The 10,785-nt window shown below is 44.8% G+C and overlaps 1 protein-coding gene across 1 annotated transcript in view; it reads left to right on the forward strand.

The window, feature by feature from the left end:
* Positions 1 to 6,905, forward strand: part of MFSD2A (MFSD2 lysolipid transporter A, lysophospholipid) — a 49,044-nt gene extending 42,139 nt beyond the window's left edge. Inside the window, exons 11-14 of the mRNA XM_056847496.1 lie at positions 81 to 193; positions 2,196 to 2,339; positions 3,120 to 3,296; positions 6,725 to 6,905. Coding sequence (XP_056703474.1) covers positions 81 to 193; positions 2,196 to 2,339; positions 3,120 to 3,296; positions 6,725 to 6,788 — 498 coding nt within the window. The 3' untranslated portion in view covers positions 6,789 to 6,905. The remainder of the gene's footprint in view (positions 1 to 80; positions 194 to 2,195; positions 2,340 to 3,119; positions 3,297 to 6,724) is intronic.
* Positions 6,906 to 10,785: the final 3,880 nt, after the last annotated feature.

A 10,785-nucleotide genomic window follows, 5' to 3' on the forward strand; every position in this document is an offset into this window, starting at 1 on the left:
TGACAGATGTTATCAATTCACAAAAACATCAGCAACTCAAATAAAGCGTCAACAGTAATAATCTCTCTCTTGTTCTGCAGTCAGCCACGCCATTCCTCATCATGGTCGCGATTCTGAAGAGTAACCTTGTGGTAACCTATATTGTGGCTGTCGCGGCCGGGATTAGTGTAGCAGCCGCCTTCCTTTTGCCATGGTAAGTGTAGCAGCTACAGTTAATTATAGAGCCGCTGTGACAGACAGGAGGCTGTCCTGCCCCTGAAGGGGAAATCAGCCACTCAGATGAGCCCAGAGGAGTGATGCTGCAGCATCCAAGTCACCTTTGAGAAGAGGGATGAGATGTTGGAAGGATCAGAGGAGAAGAGGGAGTTGAGTTCTGCCTGAGACCGGGAGAGAGCAGGGACAGCTCAGGTCTGGCTCAGGAAAAAGAGCAGATAGAGTGAAAGGTAGCTCTATTTGCTCGTGTGGCAGAGCGTTAAATGTATTTATTTATTATTTTCACTTACTCCCCCGCTCTCCCCAGCCAAAAACCGGGCTGAGAACGGCTTGCAAGAATATAGATATCCTATTAAATCAGTAAAAGCATTAAAACATTTAAAATCGCCCTATACAATCATATAAACATAGACCTAGTTTACCCAAGGCACCTCTAAAGTGTAAAACACAAACTGCAACTAGGCGAGAAGGTGGAATAAATCCCAGATAGAATAGGGATATTACCACAGTAGGGGTTAGGGAGGCCAGTATTTGTATATAGGGAACCGTCGCTGGCCTCAGCCATAGGCTCTATCTCTGGGACAAAAGTGCTCGATTGCTAGGCCTGTCTCTGGTGACGAGCAGACCTTGTACAATTTAGTCTGACCCTGGGGAAAGGGCAGGCTTGTGTGGGTGGAATCCTGCACATGAGAGAGGATCCAACCTAGTGGCTAGACAATAAAAGTCTGTGCCTGAAAGCATTGTAGAAAAGTCTCACTACTCTCTGAAGTCATAACCAGTTTCCATTTTTTTGTGCCTCAGCCAGGTTTCTACTGTGTCTACTTGGAGACCTGTGCTGCTAATTTGTTCCTTTAAAACCAACCTGTAAATAAATACATCTTCTTAGTTGTTTGTGTATTAATCCAGCCCCAGTGGTCTGAATACCCTGACCTGGATGGCCCAAGGTAGCCTGATCTCGTCAGGTCTCAGAAGCTAAGCAGGATCAGCCCTGGTTAGTATTTGGATGGGAGACCACCAAGGAATACCAGGCTTGCTGTGCAGAGGAAGGCACTGGCAAACCACCTCTGTTAGTCTCTTGCCATGAAAACCCCAAAAGGGGTCGCCATAAGTCGGCTGCCACTGGACGGCACTTTACACTCACACAGTGGTCTCAATAATCTCTTTGTGCACCACAAAACATTACCTCACAGCAGCGAACCCAAGGCCTATACGCTCGTTACATGTAGAGCACCTGGAAACAGATGGGAAGGTTTATAGGTCAAAATGAACCTAGATCCCAAAAATCTTAGGAGGTTGTGTGCGTCCCCTCAGAAGGAGAGAGAAAAAAGGGCTTGTCACAACCATGCTTTTAGTGCTGAAAACAGATCATATACATTTTTAGAAACTTCGTAATCTTATGGTGGAACTTTAAGCTCTATGATAAAATGTAAGGGTCAAGGCTAAATGGGCGTGTTTGTGTTCTGCGTGGAGAAAGCCCCAGGTTTAATCCTCTAGTACCTCTAAAAGGATCTCTGGTAATGGAGGCCTTTCTCTGCCTTGAGGCTCTGGACTCTCAGAAGATACCAAGCTAAATGGGTCAACGAGAGTCATTTTTTCCAACTTCTCTTTCAGACAGCTCTTCACAACACACAGTTAACTTGCGGATCTTGCTGCCGCAAGATTACAGTGATGTCCGCCAGTTAGCGGGTAGACAAATTCGCGGAGGATAGACCCATAATACCTTCCATGTTTGGAGGTGGTAGACCTCTGTGGGAAACAAGGTTCTGGACTGCATTGGCTGTGCGTCTGATCCAACAGGGCTGCTATTATGTTCTTGGGGGGAAAGGTTTTCACACGACTTTATACACGTAGTCCAGGTCGGCCTAGTGTCTCCTGCATATTTTGGCTTCTCTGTACCCAATCCTAGGAGATTTAGATGACTGGTGTTTCCCCCAGCCTGTGGTTCTGTTTCACCCACCTATAATTCCTTCATCTTTGCATAGGTCCATGTTGCCAGATGTCATAGATGACTTCAAGCTACAGCACCCGGATTCCGCTGGGCACGAAGCCATTTTCTTCTCCTTTTACGTCTTCTTCACCAAGTTTGCCTCTGGAGTGTCTCTCGGGATCTCCACCCTCAGTTTAGAGTAAGTCTCTTTCTTTGTGACGGGTGGTGGCATTTTATAGCCATGTTGGAGTGAGTCCATCTGGCTACTTCTGGTGCACGGGAAGTACTGTTGGCATCTTCTCTTGGAAGATGGCAGCAGAAGAGTGTCTTGTAGCACCCTGAAGCCCAGCACATTTATTAAGCCATAAATCTGCGAGTCTTTAAAGCTTGTGGTTTTACAGCAACAGGGTAACAAATTCCAGAGGGGTGGTCAAATGGTGATGAGCTCTAGTAGATGCACAAGAGCTAGTGAGATCTCCAGCAGTTGTAGTCAACCTTTCCAGGCCTGGGAGCCATCTTTAATGCATAGGTGGAAACATGGGACCCATTGAGCTGCAAGCACATGACAGTCACGTGACAGGAAGAGAAGTCAGAGTTGTGACCTCATTGGTGGGGGGCACTATGATGCAAACATGCATGCAGCATTGGAGCATCAAGTGGTTGAGGGCAGGCCAAACCAGGGGTAGAAAAAGGCAAGGGAAAGCATTTGTCGGGGGGAGGAATCTGTGAACCTGCCATGCTGAGTCGTCTCCACCACTGAGGGACCATGCCTCAGCATCCTACTGGTGTTGTGTGTGTGTGTGTGCGCGCACGCATAGTGGTAAAGGAGACATGATGCCCTTGCACACTAGCACCAAGTTCTCCCCAGCAATAGCCAGGAGAAGGAGAAAGTGAAGATCAGTTTTGGTAAAGTGATCCATTTTTATTTTATTTTGAGGTGCTGTAGAAATAACTAAACCAACATTTTTCATTGTCACAGCTTTGCTGGATACAAGACTCGAGGCTGCAGCCAGCCAGAGAGGGTGAATTTGACCCTGAGGCTGCTTGTCTCAGCCGCCCCTGTGGCTTTGATAATCCTGGGCCTCCTTCTCTTCAAGTTGTACCCCATTGATGAGGAGAGGCGAAGGAAAAACAAGAAGGCTCTGCAGGATTTGAGGTGAGCTCCTTGCAGCCATAAGTCAGCTGCGACTTGACAGCAAAAAAATAAAATAAACATATTGCCTTATAATTGTTTGGTTTTCCCCAACTTAGAGGCTTTCCTTGTAAAGAAAAAACAATTACAGGCCTCCATTCTTCCATAAAATGATCCTCTTTGTCTCCCTTGCTGAGTTCTAACTTATTATGACAGCTTGGTAATAATTGTAAGGTCCCACTCTTTTTGAATCCAATCATGCGCATGTTGCGGTTCTGGTTTCTCCCCCTGCTGTGTGCTAAAACAGGCAGCTGGTGTTAAAGCATTCTAACTGTGATAGTAGCATGGCTAAAACTCCCCACCCCCAAGAAGTGCTCTTTTTAAGGCCCATATGTGTGGCTGGCGGTCAAGATCCTGCAAGGACAGGTGGAACTTCTGGAGTCTTGCTCATTGTGACACGTCCGTTTTATGGCTGAAAATACAGCTGGCATCCGGTGGCGCACTTCCACATGGGTGTCGAGTGTCTCTGATGCGGCAGTCTGGAAAAAATGTGAGGAGGCTAAATATAAAATGCTGAGTAATCCTGTCTAAGTTAGCACATGCATTTCTGTACTTTCCCGTTTTTGACCTCTGGTACTTTTTCCAAACTGCATGTATGATCTACAACGAATATCAGGGACCAAGCAATATATTGATGGAAAGATATCATCAAAGATAGACATCTGTGTTAATATAATGAGGGCAAGTCTCATGCTAGTGAATAAAAATGAACATTAAGCTTTATTGTAAGAAGAATAGCAAAATCTGTGTAATGCCTTCTATGGGCGAAAACACATGGTCGCTTTAGCCTCCTTTATTCCGTTTCAGCCAGGATCGAACACGTGCGTTTCGCCAAACGTGCGTTCGATCCTGGCTGAATCCTGGCTGAAACAGGGAATAAAGGAGGCTAAAGCGACCATGCGTTTCCGCCCTATTATGAGGACGAACCAATTGGTCTTAATAGTGTCTTAAAGAAGGAAATGATAATCTTCCTGCAAATACTTAGCTGTTGTGTATGGCCTGCCTGTAATATTGCTAACAATGTTCAAATAACGAATAAAAATAGTTGTCTTAAGTCCGCAGGGAAAAGTCAAATGAATGCCCTAAGACTAGGGTTGCCAACCTCCAGGTACTAGCTGGAGATCTCTTGCTATTACAACTGATCTCCAGCTGATAGAGAAAATGGCTGCTTTGGCATTTGGACTGCATGGCATTGAAGTCCCTCCCTTCCCCAAACTCCACCCTCCTCAGGCTCCACCCCAAAAACCTCCCGCCAGTGGCAAAGAGGGACCTGGCAACCCTAACTAAGACACACATCAAATTTGGTCCTAATAATTTTAAAAGTGTCCTGGTCTCCCTGCCTTGCCCAGCTCTTGTCACTCTCCTGGCCATAAAAAAAGTGTGCTGCTTTCTTCCCTGGCAAACACCATTTTGGCATCCTTAAAAAAAATAAAGACAATTCTTAAAAGAGGACAGGTGCCTGGTACGTAAGCACCCAACTCCTTGAACTCCTAATCTGATAAGGAGAAGCTGATCTGGGTAAGTCTCAGGGCAGCTTACCTGGCGAGGGCCCATGCTATCATTGGGGAAATAACGTCATCTCAAAAGCCTCTGTGATGATGCAGAAGTTGAATCAGGTTGCCTTGCCAGCCCGAAAGTAGCATGTGATCAGAAGGGCATTTTTCCAATGTGAGTCAGGCTGTAGTAAAATGGAACTGTTCAGGAGGACACTTCATCAAAGAAGACAAGGGCTGTAGCTTATGACGCTTTGTTATGTGCATTCCCATGTGTTTACTGCATTGTTCTCTAACTTCCGCAATCCAGTTTTTGCGTTTCTTAAGCCTTACACTGTTTTTATGGCATTGTTTCCTAACACTAGTTGTAAGAGGAAAAGTATGAGATGTATACATTGCTAAATTTAGTTATCCAGCTTGCGTCTCGGCAAGAAAAGAAGACTGTAAATAAATCCTCTTTTTGCGCTGCAAGGGTGCTGAATAGCAAAAACAAGGAGTACACAGTACTAGAGGTCTAAAAAATGATTATAGGAACATCAAAAATGCCAAAAAGTACATATAATTTTAAAATGTAATAGAATTCAAAGAATTCTAATGTCACTACTAATATACAAGGTTATATCATACGTCCAAGATAAAATGGGCAAACAAATAGGAACACATTGTCGAAGGCTTTCACGGTCAGAGTTCATTGGTTCTTGTAGGTTATCCGGGCTGTGTAACCGTGGTCTTGGAATTTTCTTTCCTGACGTTTTGCCAGCAACTGTGGCAGGCATCTTCAGAGTAGTAACAGTTGCTGGCAAAACGTCAGGAAAGAAAATTCCAAGACCACGGTTACACAGCCCGGATAACCTACAAGAACCAAACAGGAACACCATCAAAGGATTTACAAGTCACATATAGCAAATAACAATTTCAATACAAATATCGTATAGGACTTTTCAGTGAGGCAATTCTATAAAACAGTTTACAAGCTGGAGAAGAGCGTACATCAAAGAACAGGATACCAGCTAAGTTCCTGTTTTGATATATGAATCTTAATCAGTCATGAATGACCTTGCATTGGTTAATTTGAGAGCCAGAAAATCATAATCTGTAGTGTGGTAAAACTTCAAAGGACAATCACTGAGGCTCCTCCCAAAAGGTTGATCTGTGCGAGTTACTTAAGTACTTCCTCCAAGGCTTCTTAAATTTAGAGGAAGACTTCCAACTTGAGCCAAAAGGAGAAAGTTGAGGTGTAAATAAATCAACTTTGCTCAGTGGAGTGGTAGGATCCACCCCAAGAATTGTAATTGGATTACAAACTGTCTTGGCCTTGCTGGTGGTCAGAGTGTCTGTGTTGTGTCCATCTCGCACAAAGTATGGAGGAATTTGTACATGTTAAGAGTCCAGAAGGAAATATTTGCAATACATGGAGAGCCAGCGTGGTGTAGTGGTTAAGAGCGGTGGCTTGGAGCAGTGGAGTCTGATCTGGAGAACCGAGTTTGATTCCCCACTCCTCCACATGAGCGGCGGACGCTAATCTGGTGAACCGGGTTGGTTTCCCCACTCCTACACATGAAGCCAGCTGGGTGACCTTGGGCTAGTCACAGCTCTTTTAGAGCTCTCTCAGCCCCACCTCCCTCACGGGGTGTCTGTTGTGGGGAGGAGAAGGCAATTGTAAGCCGGTTTGATTCTTCCTTAAGTGGTAGAGAAAGTCGGCATATAAAAACCAACCCTTCTTCTTCCTTACACTGGGGACACAGATCCCACCTTGTGAAATGGCTGGCCCAGCCTTGAAATTGGACGGAGTGTTCTCTGGCCTGGGAGAGTAATAGAAAAGTCATTTATTTAGCATCCATATGTGTGTGGTTTTTGTTTTAACCTCGACTTCATTCTCAATACCTTTTTATCCCCCAGGGAGGACGAGAGCAGTAACAGCAGTTCTGAGTCGGACTCCACAGAGCTAGCCAGCATCGTTTGACCACCGGCTTTCCTTCGTTTCACTTGTTTACACACTGGGGGACCCTTAGGCGGGGAAGGGGGCGGATGCGGCCTCTGTCGTACAGGAGCGATGCTGACTTACTCCCGTGGAAGGGGGAGCGCTCTACAACATCCTTCCAGAACGTTCTGGAGAAACAGCCAAACACTGGTCTACATTGTGCCTACATAGGGGATTTCACTGAGCACTGAGCATGTGTGTACAAAGCAGGACAGTATTCAGCGCTGTGGTAAAAAAAAAGGTACCTCTCGAATGGAATAAGCACCGTCATTGAGCAGATTTTAGTTTGCACATGACACGAGTCTTTTGAGCGGTGATGTCCTGGGGGTTGGTGCCCCTCCATATGCCAGCCCCACTAATCCACTTGATGCCATTGCCACTGAGTCCGGCGGAAGTCTCTGTGGTACCGTTAAGTTTTTTTATATTGCTATTATTATTATTATTATTATTTGTACTGTGGACCCATATGGTGCTGCTTAGTGTATATTACACTATGGACATGACCCTGCCAAACTGAACCTCGTACTGATTTGTAAATCAGACGTGACTAATGTAGAAATATCCTGTGTTCTCCTGTTTTATGTGTGTGTGTATATAGAGAGCCTAATTAATTGGAATAACTTAATTTTGTTGTAAATACAATTGTGTTTTCCCTATTTGTATATGTACAGCAAGATGACTGTGGAACTATTAATATAGTTATAATTAAAATGCAAAAATGACATCCACATTGTGTGTGTATACATATACCTGTAGAAGAACTGGAAATTATTTTATTTTCAATCATTTTATTTGCAGTCATAGACGATCAAACAAATTGAGTTTACATTACTGACTAATATAGAGTAAAACAAGTACAAAATACCATTAAAATGTAAATGCTTAAAATGTAAAAAAAAATTGCAGAGGTACATAGCTAATTAATATCAAAGTGAACGAAAGCTGTATATTAAAATTGGAATGCTTAATATTAATATTAAAATTGGAATGCGCCCCCAGCCCTCTTGTAGTACAGAGGGAATACGTTTCTCCATGGCCCAGGTAGGAAAGGGTTAACACCGTTTATTGGGCAGTCCTAGCAGCTCCATAGCTAACGACTCTTCTGCAAGGGGGGAACAGGTTCCTTTTCTCGGCAAAACAAACTCACATCCGCCTTGAATAGAGGCTATTCCTTTCCGTGGGAGGGGGCGGATCACCAGTCTTAGATCCTTTTGAGCTAGAGATCTGCCAGGACCTACAAAGGGCCAAAGCAAATGAGTTCGCTGGCCTTAAACAGCCCAGGGGCCTGACGTTCCCCACCCGTTTTACAGAGTAGCAAGGAGAATCCCAGGGTGAGGGTTCCAGGACCAGTGGGTGGGGTCATGCTATTTTTCAAGCTGATGTGTGCACAAAAATAACAATCAACAGTGTCCTAGTGTTTCCCTTGTGTATATCTTCATCTGTACTTTCCAGTTCAAAAACTTAACATCTTGGTAGTTATAAAGTCCTAAATAAGGGGGATCTGTTATGTGTTTGAGGAAGTTTGAAGCACAGAAATGTAGGGTTGTGTTCTACGAACATTATTGTTCTGCAATGAGGGCCACAGTCCTTAAACAGAACTTCTTTTTTAAAAAAACCCCTCTGAAGTCTAAGGGCCAAGCTAAATTTAAAAACAGGTGTGTATTCCGGGGGAATGTTATGTACATGCCTTTCCAAATCCTCCCATGAAAGCCCATGAAGCAGAACAGAGGAACTAGGCGGGTGGTCTTCATCCTTTCCTTACTGGATATAGCAGCATCTTTTCCCCTGAGAGTGGGGAGAGTGGCATATAAAAACCAACTCTTCTACTACTACTACTCTTACAAAAGGGGATTTTTGTGGCCTTTGAACATCGGATGTTCACTTATCTGAAGTAGCATCAGCGGCTTCTAGTTATCCGAGGGAGGAAATGAGGTGAAATGTGTATACCACTTTTTAATATCAGTTTTCAAAGCTGCTTAATGCTTTAGAAGGAAGCAAAATATTATTAAAAGAAATGTTGAAAGTAAGAACAGCCAGACAGCAAATGCAGGACTTGTTGCTCACGGCCTCACAGAACAAAAACACTTGTGTCAATTTCACGCGTAAGTGATGGGGCCCAATGTGTCCCTTGAAGAAGTGTTCCCCAGTAGCAGGACAGCCACTGCACAGATCCTGCTCTGAATGGATACCAAGCCTTGGAAGTGCAGAAGAGGAAGGTTGGAGCACGGCCTCACTGGTAAAACTTAAATCATGGGAGCTTTTTGTGGCAAACATGGGTATGTTTTTGGGCAAGCATGCTGGCTAGTAAAAGAAATAGCAGACTTTATTTGTACAGGTGTTGTAGATTCTACAAACTGTGTACTTTCCCCTCCTTAATTTGACCCATTTGTTATTCTGCTAAATGGAGGGAAGGATAGAGCAGGTAAGCAATGCGTTGAAGGACCAGTAGGGTTGCCAACCTCCAGGTAGTAGCTGGAGATCTCCCGCTATTACAACTGATCTCCAGCCGATAGAGATCAGTTCCCTGGAGAAAATGGCTGCTTTGGCAATTGGACTCTATGGCATTGAAGTCCCTTCCCAAACCATGCCCTCCTCAGGTTCCTGCCGGTGGCGAATAGGGATCTGGCAACCCTAAGGACCAGCCACTTCCTACAAAAGTCCCTATTCAACCTCTCCGAGGGCTGCTAAGGTTGCACCAGCCATTGCTTGAATGCCTTCAAGGGCAACTTCTTAGCAGCCTTAAAGACTGGAATGCGAGAGGGACAGGTTCACAAGGAGCTTTGCACTGTATGCCAATGCTAAGCTGCGTGTGCATGGCAATTATAACCTGCCCCTACACTCCCTAGCACTGAATTGGGTAGTCCCAATGTTGGACGTAAAAGCCAGACCCCGCTCTATGGCACAGACCCACCAAGAACGGGGACGACTCAGGTTCTTTCTTTAGAAGCAAGAGGTAACTTTATTGTGCTAGCAGGAAGAACTCTGTCTCAAGACAGACAAATGCAACTCTTCAAAACATCATACAGCATTTGGGAGTATTTATACATTTGTGGGCCCTTTGTCTACCATCCTCTTATATTTGGGTGCTTTCTACGTGTAAGCCTTGTAAAAAATTGTATTTATGTTGGAAAGTGTATTGCCCTGTTTGACTTGCAAAGTGTATTGCCCTGTTTGACTTCCTGGGAACAGGAAGAAAGAAAGGAGGAGGAGAGGACTCCAAGATGGAGGCTCAGCTAGAGGAGAAGCTGAGGATTGTCCTCCTGATGTTGTGGGGAATTTAAAAAGACTCTACAGAGGAGAAAGCAGCCGGGGACGCAGAGAACGCCAGCTGGCAGAAGAGTGGCCATCTTCTGGACTCCGTCTTTGATCCTGAGGGTCACGGGGACTGAGTTTGAGTCAGGACCCCAGAGACTAAAGAGACTTCCTCCCCTTTTCCCCCACTGACTTTGGGACTGGTTAATATAATTATTGTGCTCACTGTTTTGCTTCACACTCCCAGTTTGACTTTATTATTCCCTTCCCCTTTCAATAAACGTGATGTGTGTAAGTGTTCCAGGTTTTGAATAGGGCCTCTAAAATCCTGTGGTCACTAACCTGGCCCTTTTTACAGCAAAAAGGGTTACATTTTGGGGGCTCGGTCCGGGATTTATAGTGACCCAGGATAGTATCCCTGTTCAAGCCCCCCCTTTCTTTCTTCCTGTTCCCAAGCCCAAAGCCTTTCCCCCCCAACCTCCCCTGTAATAGGCACCTCCCTCCAGAGGGCAGTGCTTCTAGGTTAGTGTTTCATAACTTTGCAAGTCAAACAGGGCAATACACTTTTCAACATAAATACAATTTTTTACAAGGCTTACATACGCATGCCCATGATCTCACATAATCAATTAGCTTAATTGGTACTGGCCTTTGGCCTTTGGCCTTTTCACCATCTTCATTCCTGTGCCAGGCCCTATACCTTTGAAACTGGCCAGATACCCCTTTT

The sequence above is a fragment of the Euleptes europaea genome, chromosome 3 (genome assembly GCF_029931775.1).
Source record: "Euleptes europaea isolate rEulEur1 chromosome 3, rEulEur1.hap1, whole genome shotgun sequence".
Lineage (NCBI taxonomy): Eukaryota > Metazoa > Chordata > Lepidosauria > Squamata > Sphaerodactylidae > Euleptes > Euleptes europaea.